General features: G+C 34.8%; 2 protein-coding genes and 1 long non-coding RNA gene across 3 annotated transcripts; all 3 read right to left on the bottom strand.

The window, feature by feature from the left end:
* Nucleotides 1-652: 652 nt before the first annotated feature.
* LOC146904728 (uncharacterized) lies at nucleotides 653-2,171 on the bottom strand. The gene is made up of 2 exons (XR_015020013.1): nucleotides 2,008-2,171; nucleotides 653-1,460 (listed from the first exon to the last, which is right to left on the bottom strand). It is a non-coding gene; the product is annotated as an uncharacterized LOC146904728 (long non-coding RNA).
* Nucleotides 2,172-6,620: 4,449 nt separating this feature from the next.
* On the bottom strand, nucleotides 6,621-7,169 carry LOC146904727 (uncharacterized). The gene has a single exon (XM_085728356.1). The coding sequence runs from the start codon at nucleotides 7,167-7,169 to the stop codon at nucleotides 6,621-6,623; it is 549 nt and encodes a 182-aa protein (XP_085584482.1).
* Nucleotides 7,170-12,776: 5,607 nt separating this feature from the next.
* Nucleotides 12,777-13,653, bottom strand: LOC146904726 (uncharacterized). Its single transcript, XM_085727296.1, has 2 exons — nucleotides 13,517-13,653; nucleotides 12,777-13,409 (listed from the first exon to the last, which is right to left on the bottom strand). The coding sequence occupies exons 1-2, from the start codon at nucleotides 13,573-13,575 to the stop codon at nucleotides 12,965-12,967; spliced, it is 504 nt and encodes a 167-aa protein (XP_085583422.1). The 5' UTR covers nucleotides 13,576-13,653; the 3' UTR covers nucleotides 12,777-12,964.
* Nucleotides 13,654-15,549: the final 1,896 nt, after the last annotated feature.

Here is a 15,549-nt window from a genome sequence, read left to right as displayed (position 1 = left end):
TGTTGCCCATGTTGATGAGTTTTTGGGTCAGGAGGTGATGAGCATGACCCCTCAGCAGTTGTATGCGGCCTTGCAGGATGTTAGGCAGCAGATCGCGCCGATCATTACCAGGAGGAGAGCCCAGAGACCGAGGAGGAGACACCAGCAGCACCAGCATGACCAGGACCAGCAGTAGGATTAGGACTGCTAGTATTTTTAGGATTTATTTTTAGGACTTTGGTCTATTTTCATGACATTTGGCCGTTTTGTTAGTACAGTACATTTGTTGTTACTTTGTTTGGATGACATTTTTTTATGACAATTGCTCGTTTCCGTATTATATTTTCAATTTCAGTTATGTATGTAATTTGATTTGACTAGCTTTATGGTTTGGCATCGAAACAATGTGTTTACAATGTGTAAAAACACATGTAACAGGTTCTGCATTCAACAGGTTCTGCAAATTCTGGCTTCAGGATTACTCGGCAGTTAACTGCCGAGGAAAAGATGAAACCGGCGGTAGTTAACTGCCGAGGTTTTCCTCGGTACTAAACTACCGAAGTTTGTTTTTTAATTTTTTTTTTGATTTATTTTGTTTACTTAGAATTTTGTTAGAAAATTATTAGAAATTCTTTAAAAATTATTTTATGTTATTTAAAATATTGCGATAGAGTGAATTCGAATAAATATTGCGATAGCGTGAATTCGAATAAATATTACAATAGCATGAATTCGTTCGAATAAATATTGCGATACAGGTTTCGTTACATTACATAAATGGGGCATTCCAACTACAACAATTGTCTTACCTCTGAAATGGGGTAAATTCAAACTTGCCAAACAACAAGACTCAAGCTTTTCGCTCCGCATTCATGCTTTCCTTTGAAAAGAATAAATTTTTGTCAGGCTTGATTTAGATGATGGTATTCAAGTGCCAACGAAATGAGGTCCATTCCTTGACACTTAATACCATCATCTAAGCAAGTCTAACAAAAATTTAATCTTTTCAAAGGAAAAACATAAATGCGGAGCGAAATGCTTGAGTCCTCGCCGTTTGGCAAGTTTGAATTACCCCATTTCAGAGGTAAGACAATTGTTGTAGTTGGAATGCACCTTACCCTAACTAAAGACGATCTTCTGGCGGAATCAAGTTGTTGATGATATCTTCAGTTGATCTCAGCAACGTCACCCGCATATCGATCCACTGGAACTTTGTGTGCTCCCAATACATGCTCGTCACGTTTTCGTCGTTCTTTAACTCCACCCAAGTGAATGATACGCTCCCCTCGTCGAGCTTTGGACGTTTATACAAAATATTTTGCACCCTCCTTGTGTCTCTGGGGTTGACTCCTTGGTAGAATTCATTCAGTTGATCCTTGAGACCTCTTAACGCTACATCAAGGCACCGAACCTTCAACCTATGAGTTTCTCCGCCGTTGAATGTTGCATGAACGTCGATCCATCCGGCCATTGTTTCAAATCTACACACATAGAAATTTAAAAGAATCAATGAAAAACTCATTCAAACATTGCAAATTATACATAGACTCTAAAAATCATAAAAATAACCCTAAAATGTAATTGTCTAAAAAAAAAATTAACGTAAAATATAGCAAAATTATTCAAATTATATTTACTCTTAAAATAAATCATATAGTCTTACTAAAATAAAATTAAAAATATAAAACACCAAATAAAAAAATAATCCTAAAATTTTTAAATTATAACATAATCATCATGCAAACATTTTAACAAAATTAATCAACTAACATCTAATCTAAAAATGATTTATAACATGTAAATCTAATTAAAAACTAAAATAAAAAATTAATTTAAAACACCAAATTAAAATATAACCAATAAACTTTAAACTATAACATAAACATCATACAAACATTTTACTCTAAAAATGAATTATACTATGTAAATCTACTCAAAAACTAAAATAAAATAAATATACTCAAAAACTAATAAATAAAAACATTTATAACAACTAAAATTTAAGTTAATAGCATTATAATTACTTACTTGTGATTTTGTTGAATAAATTTGGTTGGATTTGGTTGGGTTTTTTAGAGAGATTTGTGAGAGAGATTTGAGACAAAAAATTTGAAGATGTGATGAATAATGGAGATGAGAAAGCTTCTGCCAGACTTGTAGCAGAAAACTTCGGCAGTTAACTACCGAGGAATTCCTCGGTAGTTAACTGCAGCCGGATTTCAAATTCCTCGGCAGTTAACTGCCAAGGGGGCAAAAACGTATTTTACATGTGTGTCCCAGCCTTCTCTAATGTGTGAACAGCAATTTTCTTTACATAGATCTATTGTGTGCTCATCTCGCATAGTCTCACAAAATATATATAGTTCCTCTTTGAGTTCCATGTTCATTTACATTCCTGAATCAAAGGTTAACCACAAAAACACTAATTGCAACTAGAAAATTAATATGAATCAAAATTAATTAGCCAAAATAATGGGAGTACTATGCAATGAAGTATACGTGTTTCCTTTAGAGTGCATATTTCTGAGCCTCCATATGACTTATGATTTCCAATCAATCTCTGAACTCAATGTGTAAATTAAACAAGTATGGCATAACACTACAAGAAAATATTGATTTTGCTACCATTATTTTACTACAAATGATTGTTTTTATTTCTTGAGAAGATTACTTATGATTAGTTTTAGTCAAAAAAATATGATTATTACTCTCTTTCTTCATCAACAATTACTCAATTTCACTGAATCCCTAAAACTCATCTGCACCATCTTTGAATCCCTGATTCATCACCATCACTGCATCACAATCAGTTGACATTGGAGTTATCGTATGTAAGAATGGTTGACGGCTAAATCAGTTGTCGGCTATCAGCTTAACATAGCTACAAAGTTCATTATACCAAGATATAAAGAACTTTAATTTGAGGCTATTATTAAGTTTTATTAGGGTCGTAGTTGAGGCTATTATTAAGTCTTATTAGGGTCGTAGTAATGTTTAATGAGAGCCCCGATTGAACTCCTTGAGAATGAATGTGGTACGTTATCTAGAAGACGGAAATGAAATATTACTATGAGCATTAAGAAAACACTAAAGAAGCGGGCTCCAGCTGCCCTCATCTGAGAAAGAATCCATCACACGATGCAGTTTGACTATGCCCCCGAAAGATATTCATTTGCCTATTGACTAGGTCAGAAATGATTGGGCGCAAAAGGAGGGGAGCCTGGATAAAGGTTGTTTCCCACCAGGGTGGGGATCTGGCGACCACGTCCGAGATCAACCCCGGAGTTGTTGCGCCTTTTACTATGTCAGAGCCAGTATTAATTTAATATTTCCATTGTGCAAATAAAAATTAATAATTTTAGCCATATAATTATCTTGTCACCTGTTTTTAAACATAGCTTTACAAGTAGATTTCTTAGGTGCTCTAAAAAAAATTAATTTCTTAGGTGATAGTTTTATCATGTATTTTGATTCTATCCAATTTGAGAGATTACCGAGCGGACACTGACTTTCGGAATGAAAGAAGGGGTGTGCAGACAGAACAGACAAGAACGACTTGACTTTTACAATTTCTACGGTTCCTTTTGTACTGAGGATATCCTCATCCCTATTCCCACACAAAAAATAACTTCACAAGTGTCAAGAAAATGTGTCAAAGTACCAAAACCATTTTGCTTGTGTTCTATTATGTTCTATAGAATGGTTTCAAACGTATTAAACCCCAAAAGCACGTCGTCTTTTATATGCTAACTATAGAGAAGGAAATAAATAAACAAATACTAGATAATGATGTGAAAGTGAGTTTACACACACATACATGGCTAATATTTGGCCAGTTTTACATTGTTAAACAAACACTTACAACAGTACTGAACTTTTTTTCTAAGTTGTACAAACAAATTCACAAGAAAAAAAAAAAGAAAATAAGAAGATGAACAAAACACAAATTATGATCAAGTAAATGCAAACAATTGCTCTAGACAGGAAGCGATTCAACTCCGGACATCTCCAAATTGTGAGAGGACATACCATTGTCATTGCTACTTTGCCCATTAATAACATTCTTGATCCTTTTTGGAATCATTTGATAGAGTTCTTTTCGATTCTTATAGAACATCAAAGCAAAGATTAAGATCCAGAAACCCAAATAAATCCAAGCAATTGTCAGCGAAATAACCATCAATGCTAAAATTGAAACAACACTTCCAAGTAAAAGAATTACCATCATGAATGGAAGGAAACTATTGATGTGAAGCTGTAACATTGTCACAAGCACCAAAGCTAGGTAGTAAAGAAAAATCACGAAAACTAAAGCCATCATCAGTAGAGATTTTCCGTTGCTTATATTCATTGCTGCAAACCCGATGATTGCAAACAATAGCTTGAAAAATTGGCCAAATAATTCTCCAACTTCATTCAATCTAGAAAGGGTTGAATAAATAAAATATTATTTGAAGAAACAAAGTGTTACCAAAAAACAGAAGAAACAGAGTAAGTTAATGTTTGAGTAGTGATTGAAAATTGAAGTTATTTACCTTGTTGAATCTGATGAAGTTGAAGTTGCATTTGAAATTGTAGCTTCTAATTCTGCCATTGTTCTTCAAACTTAACTTTTGATAAGTGCAACATATTCTTCAATATTGCTTTTATAGAGTTGAGGTTTGGAAAAAGAGCTATGACGCAATTTGGATGAGACAGTGACCCATTAAAACGATTAATACGAATTCGTTTTATACTATACTCGATTGAACTTTCTTGTCCAACGAGCAAAAAAAATTGAACCTGTCCCACCAAACAGATTCCATTTATTCCTTCATCTTTATATTTTCATATTATTAGTTTTTGTCTTTAATCTTTTAAATGTTTGACATTTTTCCAACTTGTGCATTTGAGCATAGTCACATAATTTGCAATTCATGTTGGTGCACGGTATGGGCGGATTCGGAGTACGCAATATGATAAAATTTCGGTACATATGAGGGTGTAAAACTTCAGTACGCGTCGTTTTGTAGCACTAATACTACCCGATTAAGTATAGCAAGCTATCTTAATATTGCAAAAAAGTAGTACCCACATTCCAAAATATTCTTTTATATTCACTTTTTTTTTTTTATCGATGTTATTTTGCAAGAGACTATCTCTTTCTCCAAGCTTCAAAGAGGTTTTCCTACAAAATTGATTTGCTACACCTGATGTTTTTCTTTCTCTTTTATCTTCTACTCAACTTCTTCTTCTTCATCTTTCTTCGATTTTCACCCATTTGTATTGGTTCGTCCAGTTCCTCAGTTTCCATAAATTACAAGGGAACTTGTGCGAATCAATTCACAAAAGTAGCACGAACCGGCACATAAGTATTGATTTAATATTTCCATTTTGCAAATAAAAATGAATGACTTTAATATTATAATTATCTTATCACATGTTTTTAAACATAGCTTTTAAAGTAAAATTCTTAGGCGCTCCTTAAGAAAAGTAAATTTCTTAGGTGATAGTTTTGCCTGTGATTTTATCCAATTTAAGAGATTAATTTCTAAAAGAAAAAAAAAACTTTACAAGTCTCAAGTATCCACTTACAAGATATCTTTGTTTGTGTTCTATATTCTATAGAAGGATTTCAAACGTATTAAACCGCAAAAGCGCGTCATCTTTTATATGCAATAAAAATGAGTCTCTATGACGTAGACAAGGAAATAAGATATTGCACCGTTTGACTAATATTCCAACATTTGAGTTTACACATACATACATGCCAAATATTTGGATAGTTCTACATTGTTAAACATTTTTTATGGTGTATACATATACAGTAATTATTAGATATGATGTAAAATATTTTGTTCTAAAAAACAGATGATTTAACATAGAGAAATGTTTTTTTTTTTTTTTAGAGAAACATAGAGAAATGTTAACAAGTGTCGTTACAAAAAGAAAAATGCTAACAAATGATAAGAAGTTTAAAATAAAAATTGTATCTTCGGATTTATGTATTCACTAGATTGAAACATCAAAAACAATTTTTATACTTGGAAGTTATCTATTGTTTTCATTTTTAAATTTTGGACAATTGTTAGCAACACTTTTTAAAATATTAAGTATCCAATAAAAAAGAAAATTGGTGGAAAAGAATGGATATAAATATCTTTAAAAAAAAGAAGGGTTAATAGTGTTTTACCCCCTGTAATATAATTCATTTTTGGGTTTATCCCCTATAAAATATTTTTTTTGATTTACCCCCTGTAAAATATATTTTTTTTCAGAATACCCCCCTAATAGGCCATACAAAAACGAATTTTTATTTATTTTTTTACAAAAATTTTGGTTTTTGTATGGCCTATTAGGGGGGTATTCTGGAAAAAAAAACTTTTACAGGGGGTAAATCAAAAAAAAAAAATTTACAGGGGGTAAACCTGGAAATGACCTATATTAAAGGGGGGTAAAACACCATTAACCCAAAAAAGAAGGATATAAATGAAAATAAATTTATAGCTAAATTACACCATAGGTCCTTTAAGTTTTTTTTTCCTTGAAGATTTCAAAATGGAATATATTAACAACGGCGTATAGAACTCAGTAGTACAAGATGTACTAAAGAGTCTAACCCGTAAAAGAGATAGTCACAATGTATAATTACAAAAATATGATCAGTCGATACCCAAACAAACTAAAGGGTCCAACCACCATCTCTGAGAACTATACACAAAAGTGGTGTTATTTGCTTTTAGCCACCACAACGAATGAAATTTAATCTTTTCTAGGATCTGCTCAATTGGTGTTGCAATGTTATTGAACTGTCTGTTGTTTCGCTCATTCCACACCAACCAAACACAAAGAATCCATAGTAATTGTAAGAACGAACGGTGCACCTTTGAATAACCTAAATAATGAGTAAATTGATGAAAATGATCAGTAATATTGCAAGGATCTACTCCGGAAACACCAATCCAGGTTCTGATATGTTGCCATAATGAGCCAAAAACGTTGCACTGCAGGAACAAGTGGGGTGCCGACTCATCTTCTCCACAATCCGAAATGCACGCGGTGTCAGCTGACTGAATGATACCACGCCTTTGAAGGTTGTTTTTTGTTGGTAATCTGCCCTTTAACAAGCGCCAAGCAACAATAGAAGCTTTCAGTGGAACCTGTTTATGCCATATAAGATTTTCTGTAGCGTCAATAGTGGGAACGGCCATAGATGTCAAGGCTTGATAGGCGCCTCTAACTGTATAGCCTTCATGAATATCTGGATCTCATTGCCACCTGTCAGAAACATTAAACTGGACCACAACATTAGTTAATAAAGCCCTACACTCCTCTACCTTCTCCTCCTCCCATCCCCATAAACGTCTCCGCCAAGTCCACGCCTCACCGCCTTCCTCCCAACCAAGAGCACATAAATCCGCCACAGAGCTAAACTTATTTGTTGTAAGATCAAATAAGTGAGCAAACCTCTGACATAAAGGAACATCTCCTACCCATTTATCCAACCAGAAAAAAGTATTTGTTCCATCACCTATGACTTTTGACACCCTCTCTGAAAACCATCCCCCATCCATCTCTCCTACTTCATCCCTAATCTTCGCTATCTCCCTCCACCAACAAGAAACACTCCGGCCCCCAACCTCCAACATCCCTGCCTCCTCCCCATATCTCGCCACTAAAACTCTATACCAAAACCATCCTCTATCCACCAACATCCTCCAACACCATTTTCCTAACAAAGCAATATTAAATTCCTTCAACCGCCTCACCCCCAAACCTTCATACTCCTTTTGTAAACAAATAGAGCTCCAAGTAACCCAGGAAATTTTCCTGTTATCCTCACTCCCTCCCCAGAAATTTTTTTTAAAAATAGATTCAATGAGAGAAATGATACCTGATGGAGCTTTGAAGAAGGAAAGGGCATAGACAGGAAGCGAGGTCAAGACAGACTTGAGAAGAACTAAACGGCCCCCAAAGGATAAGAAGCGACTTTGCCACCCTGCCAATCTAGTTTTAATGTTACCTATCACGGGCTCCCAGAATGATAACTTCCGAGGATCTCCTCCAATTGGCAAACCGAAAGTACAGAAACGGAATTTTACCCACTTTGCAATTAAGAATGGACGCTGCCTCAATCAACCAAGAATCCCCAATGTTTACACCAACCAGTAAACTCTTATGAAAATTAACTTTAAGGCCAGACATGTCAGCAAACAAAGTCAATACCGCCCTTAAAGTTATCACATTCACCCAACTCTTTTCACCTAACAACAAAGTATCATCTGCAAACTGCAAGTGAGACACCATCACCGATCTGGATGTTCCTACCCCGTAGGCTGTAAACAAATTATTATCCACCACCAAATTCATCATAACATTCAGGCCCTCTACTGCTAATAAGAACAAAAAAGGAGAAAGTGGATCCCCTTGACGCAAACCCCTATGTAATTGGAACTCATCTGTTGGGCTACCATTAACTAAAATTGATGTAGTTGCTGTACTCACACACTCTTTTATCCATTTCCTCCACAACACCGGGAACGCCATTTTGTTCATTACCGTATCCAGATAATTCCAATCCACCGAATCATATGCTTTTTCAAAATCTACTTTAAAAAGCATCAATTCTTTTTTTGATTTTTTAGCCTCGTCAACCACTTCATTGGCAATTAGAATGCCATCAAGAATCTGTTTGTCTTTCACAAAAGCTGTCTGAGTCTCTGACACTACCCGTCCTATAATCAATCTCAACCTATTCGCCAACACTTTGGAGAAAATTTTATATAAACACCCAACTAATGCAATAGGTCGGAAATCGTTAAGTCTCAGAGGGCTATCGACTTTAGGAATAAGAGCTATAAATGTAGAGTTTATACCTCTTGTCAGTTTGCCATTCCGATGGAATTCTGAAATAAAACGCATGACGTCACCTTTGATGTCTTCCCAAAAATCCTTGATGAAACCAAAACTCACTCCATCCGGACCCGGACTTTTAAAGCTATCACAATCCCACACCGCAGCTTTGACCTCAGTTTCTGAAAAAGGTTTTATGAGACCCCTTCCTTCATCATATGACAACTGCTTAAACAATAAATTTTCAGCCCCAGGTCTTGTTATATTTTGAGCCGCAAAAAGGTCTTTGAAATGAGAAAAGACCGCATGTCGAATTGGTTGAACACCTTCCACTAGAATTCCATCTACCATTAGCGACACCAAAGAATTTCTTCTTCGACGACTAGAAAGAATCGAATGAAAATACTTGGAATTTGCATCCCCATCCTTCAACCACCGAGTACGAGACTGTTGCCAACTAATACTAGTGCAAACCTGAGACAAAGAATGTATGTCATGCGTTATCCTCCTCATTTCCGCTATCTCTTCCTCCGATGACCCTCCATCGTCCACCTGATCATCTAACTCAACCAACCGAACCTTTAAGCCATCGATCTTACTTGGTAAATTTTTTGCATGAACAGAATGCCACTCCTTCAGAGAATTTTTGATCAATTTAAATTTTTCACGAAGTACATAACCGCCCCACCCTTCGACATGAAGATTCTGCCATTTTTCTTTAACAAATTGTTTATAACCCAGCATATCTTGCCAACATTTCAACATTCTCACCGGACGGGGACCCCAATTTTCCTCATCCACTGATAACTGGAGCTGACAATGATCAGAAATTCCTCTTAAAAGTGCTATCTGAAAACAATTGGGCCATTGAAGACACCATTCTTCGGATAAAAGAAAACGATCTAACCTGCTCATAGAGGTACCATCACCTTTGAACCACGTGTAACGACGACCACATAAAGGCAAATCCACCAACCCATTTTCATCAATAAAGAGGTTGAAATGTTGAATATCGGATGTGACATGACTTCCCCTATGCGACCATCTTTCCTCCATATTACGAACCACATTGAAATCCCCGCACACGCACACCTTCTCCCCGCCTAACAATTGTAATCTGGTTGACAAAGAAACCCACAAATCTTGTTTTGCCTGGGGTTCACAAGGAGCATAGATATTAAACAAATAAAACTCTTCATTAGTCCGAGTGAATCTGCCATGTATATGAAGCACATGATCTTGACTACCCGATGACCATACCTCCACTTCCTTCGAGTCCCAAACAATTAACAAACCCCCTGAAGCCCCAACAGATGGACGAAAAGAATAGGCATAATTTGTATCACCCCACAACGAATTACATAAGAACTCATCACACACAGATAACTTTGTTTCTTGTAAACATAATATGAAAGGACTCTTTTCTCCCACCAACTTCCTCACCTCCCTCCTCTTCTCTAAACCCCCCAACCCCCTCACATTCCATGAAACAATCTTCATAACACACACCCACCCCGCACACACCCCAACACGGCACCACAAGCATAAACTCCTCCATCCTCCTCGTCATCTCCATCCGCCACCGACATCAACACGGGGCCAAAGTCCTCTGTTTTTCGGCGAGATAATACACTAAATTTATTATGGTTGCTCCCTTTATAAGAGACTCCTATAGCTGAACCAATACACTGAACATCTGCCGCTTTAGATGCCTCACTTCCTTTTAAAGCCACCCAGTTCTTCCAGTCGTTATTCACTGAAGCCGAAGAAGAAGTTTCATTTTGAGAACTGTGACTACCGACCTCAAGAGACCTTGTAACACGCTCTCTTTGACGACGTCGATTCCTGATTTTCTGTTTCAAAACTTTCATAATTTTTGACTTTTGAAGAACCGAACCTCTTCTCTGTCCTTACTCGGCATTCTCGCCACCTTTTTAAGAGTGAGCACTGGATGACGAAGAACACCTCCCGCCTTTTTTTTAACACCTTTATTGTTACCTTTCCGGCCAATATTATTTTTATCATTCACCACCTTTTTTAATCTCTTGTTTTTAGAAGAAACAAGACCTATATCTCCTTGTTGGACGTTTCGTAACCAATCCACACTCCAAGGGCCTGAGCAACCCGTTGAACATGATTTGCTATGTTTTCTTCTTTTTCTAGCCGACCGTACTCCTTCTGTCCCTGCTAAACAAGCATCCTCCTTCAACTCAGTCTCGGCCTGTACTGCTTTACCGTTCCCCACAGCTGAACCATCCACTGCCATAATATCCTCGGTCACTTCAGGAGCTGCTGTTATCTGATGTGCACCCACGTGACTGACCGTAAGTCCATTTTGATGTATATAGTCGGACAACTCAATGGACTCCGTAGTCTTCGTTTGTACCTTTTCATTCATATTCAATGCATCACTATGAATGTCCTCTGTTTCCACCAAGTCATGCACAAGTTTGTCCGCCAGTCCCTCAACATTATTATTAATATCACCATCTTCAGGTAAGTCTGCGTTCAATTGAGATTCGGAAATAGAATTGGCTTCCTCGTCATACAGACAAACATCATCACCTAAATTGAATCCCCATTCTTCTATAATTTTTATCTCCACCCTCAGACCATAGGTCCTTTAAGTTATTTAATCGTAACCTATTGATCTTTATGTTTTTTTTTCATACCACTTAGGTCCTTTAAGTTATTTAATTATAACAAGTTGGTCCTTTAAGTTTTTTTTACTACCAATGAGGTCCTTGAAGTTATTTAACCGTAACAATTTGGGGATTTCAGATCTTAAAAGTGTAAGTTATTCGAGACCTAAAAGTTACAATTAAATAGCTTAAAGGAGTTAAACGTACGAAAAATACTTAAAAACTAACTTGCTACAATTAAATGACTTAAAATATATATATATATATATATATATATATATATATATTAAATAAGACCCCAAAAACCATATACCGACATCTCGTACGTCATTTAAAACTTCACTAAAAATCTGATGGGGCAACCTTCAAAATACTTGTTTCCTATCTTCTCTCTGATGAAGATTCTAAAATTATAAGTCAATCCGGATGCAAAAGATTATAATTCTAAATGGGGAATTAGTCACTTTAGTCCCTGAATGGGGAACGATTCATCAATTTAGTCCCTGAATGCAGATAATATGCAAAATAGTCCCTGCATGGTCAATTTCAGGGACTAAATTGACTAACGGAGTCTGCATTCAGGGACTAAATTGACTAACAAAGTCTATATTCAGGGACTATTTTGCAATTTATCTGCATTCAGGGACTAAATTGACGAATCGTTCCCCATTCAGGGACTAAAGTGACTAATTCCCCAATTCTAAATTGCATTGCATATTTTAGAATCACGAAGACTAAAAACTCATTTAATAAATACTTACAACAGTACTAAACTTTTTAAACATAATATTTAGACATAATATGAACTCATTTAATAAACATTACAACAGTACATTAATCAAAATAAGGTCAGCAGAATGAAAACATTATACAGTAGAAACTCTTTAATTTAATACTAGGTAAATTAATAAACTCTCTAAAATAATAAATTTGTCCGGTCCCGACTTGGGCCAATGTAAAAATTTGAAAAACTCGATAAAATAATAAGATAATAATTTTTCGCGAGATCCCTTTATAATTTTCGGTCCCAAGAAAATCATAAATTAATAATTCATGGAAACTGAAAAAAATATATTAAGAATACATTAAACACATTTGTTCCTCTTGTTTACATTTACTGTACTTCAAAAGTCATTATTGATTTCCAATGCATATGAACACAGTAGTTACTAATTTACGTTGAGTCCCAAGGTTCGCTGCAACGTAATTCTAAGAGGCATAGACTAATTTGCCTTTTTGTTTGGTATGTACAGTATAATTACTTAAAGACTCTTTAAATTAATAATTATTAATTTATCGATAAATTAATAACTCTCTAAATTAATAAATTTCTCCGGTCCTGACATTGTTAATTTATAGAGTTTTAAATTTTACAGCAGAATCACAAAGAACTCATTTAATAAACATATACAACATCCTTAAAAAAAAACATATACAACAGTACTAAACTTTTTTCTAAGTTGCAGAAACAAATTCACAAGAAAATAAATAAAAATACAACACAAATTGTTCTAAAACGGAAGCGATTTAACTCCAGGTAGCTCCGAATTGTGAGTTGACACACCATTGTCATTGCTATTTTGACCCTCGAATATTTTTTTTATGCTTTTTGGAATCCATTGAAAGAGTTCTTTTCGATTCTCATAGCACGTCAAAGCAAAGACAAAGATCCACAATCCCAAATAAATCCAAGCGATTGTTGGCGAAATCATCATCAAAGCTAAAATTGAAACAACACTTCCAAGTAAAAGAATCACCATCATGAATGGAAGGTAAATCTTGATGTGAAGCTGTAATATTGTCACAAGCACCAAAGCCAAGTAGTAAAGAAAAACCACGGAAACCAAAGCCATCATCAGTAGAGATTTTCCGTCGCTTGTATTCAATGCTGCAAACCCGATAATTGCAAACAATAGCTTGAAAAATTGGCCAAATAATTCTCCAACTTCATTAAATCTAGAAATGGTTGAATGAATTCAAGAAAAAATTAAATGTTACCAAAAAAACAGAAGAAACAGAGTAAGTTCATGTTTTTGTAGTGATTGAAAATTGAAGTTATATACCTTGTAGAAGCTGAAGAAGTTGAAGTTGCATTTGCAATTGTAGCTCCTAATTCAGCCATTGTTCTTGAAACTCAACTTTTGATTGATACAACACATTCTTCAATATTGCTTTTCTTATATAATAGTTGGTGTTTGGAATAGACTTGTCTCTTTGAAAGAAAAAACATGGAAAAAGAGTTATGACTTAAGACACAATCTGGATGAGAAAGTGACCCATTTAAACGTTTAATACGATTTTGTTTAATACTCGATTGTACTTCCCTCCCAAACAGCAAAAAAAGATTGCTCCAACTCATTTTTATATTCTTCAAATATTGTATTGTTCTTTTGAAGAAAGAGGTATGAGTATGACACAATTGGGATGATGAGACAGTGACCCATTGAAACGTTTAATACCAATTCGTTTTAGACCATACTCGATTGAATTTTCCCTCCCCAATAGCAAAACAGATTGAACTTGTCCAACCAAGTAGATTCCGTTTTTCTTTCATTTTTATATTCTCAGTTTTTGTCTTTAATCTTTTAAATGTTAAAATTTTTCCAACTTTTAGGCTTGATATATTTTCGTAGGGTTTAATGCATTTTCACCACCCGTCATTTGAACAAATTCCGATGTAATTTTATTTTTTGTTTAGTTTCCAAATATTGTAGTTTAAAGATTTTTTTACTGATAAACTTTTATGAAATTTTACTTACAAAAATGATGATGTGGTAGATGTTCAACCAGAATTCGCCTAAATTTAACTTACCAAATAGATGATGCCACTAAGGTTTAAATTAAATAATCTTTAAATTACGAAATGGGAATTAAAAAAAAAAACAGAGAGAAAAAGCTGAATTTACTAGGATAAGGATAGAGTACTTTTTTTTTTTCTTTCAATGAAAGTGTTCGTGACATTTTTCTTATTAATAATCTAAAAATGAAAGAATTTGATATTAATTTGAATTTAGCTGCAGCTGCTGTTAATTGATGAGCAACTTATTAATTTTTCTCCTAACAAACCTCGTATCAAGATTGAAAAAACTAACACAAATACTTTTACAATCATCAATAATAGTTCCTAAATTCACAATATTTAGTACTAGAGGAATGGATAAGATCTACAACGGTTTTGTGAAAATAATAAACCAATTACTTCACCAATAGAAACCAGAAGGCAAAGAGGAAAAGAGTATGTACGAAATACTTGAAATATACATTTGTCATCTCTGATACAAGCCCCAACTGCCGTGTAACTGTTAGAACAATAGTTAACAATTAGTTCAAAAATATTTTTGGTCACCGAAGAAGAGATTACTGAGTTGAGTTGCGGACTAAGTCGCTCTCACTGTAAGATGTTTCGTGACACTGTTTAAAGTTGTGCAAACAGACTATCAACCACGACATCCTTTTGATAAAATAGCTCAACTACAAATATATTGGAGTTCTCATGCACTATAGGATCCATTCAAGAATACATCTACAATATGGTATAAGACCACTCAAATGTGGTAGCGTGACCACTCTACTACAGTACTGCAACCACTCAAATATGGTGTTTCCATCATTCAAACCTCTATGTTCTCCAAGTGAAGTTGCCCTATTGTGTAAGTGTTGTTTTGATGATGTTGATTAGACTAGGTACGTATTTTGATGATGTATGTTGTTTACATCTCCATAGTAGTTAGCAAATATGTTAAAGTACCTTAGTCATCAATGATCTTAGTTTTCTACGATGTGTATTGTGTTAAATTGTGTTTAAGGTGGTTCATGTGTGTCAAGCTTTGTCAAAATTCTTTTTCAAACCCCTTGAACCAATTTATGAATTGATTCATTTGTATCATCGGGTCTTCTTCCTTGTCAGTCATAACAAAATGAATCGTTTCATGTATCCTATGAATCGTATAACATTGATTCGATTGAAAAAAATCTCAAATCTTTTGAATCAATTCTTTTATGTCCACTGTCCTTGTGTGTTTGATTCGTATCAATGTTCTTTGATTTGATTCAATCTTCATTTGAGCTTCAATGGTTCGATTCAAACTCTTGCCTA

Source organism: Medicago sativa, chromosome 7 (assembly GCF_051527215.1).
Source record: "Medicago sativa cultivar Bolivia chromosome 7, Bolivia_mono, whole genome shotgun sequence".
NCBI lineage: Eukaryota > Viridiplantae > Streptophyta > Magnoliopsida > Fabales > Fabaceae > Medicago > Medicago sativa.
Note: the sequence above shows the minus strand (reverse complement) of the source record. Positions and strands in the feature narration are given on the sequence as shown.

Coding starts and splice junctions, on each gene's coding strand:
- LOC146904727 (XM_085728356.1), bottom strand. CDS start 7,169: ATGGCCGTTCCCACTATTGACGCTACAGAAAATCTTATATGGCATAAA.
- LOC146904726 (XM_085727296.1), bottom strand. CDS start 13,575: ATGGCTGAATTAGGAGCTACAATTGCAAATGCAACTTCAACTTCTTCA. Junction 13,410..13,516: donor ACTTCTTCAGCTTCTACAAG/GTATATAACTTC, acceptor AACCATTTCTAG/ATTTAATGAAGTTGGAGAAT.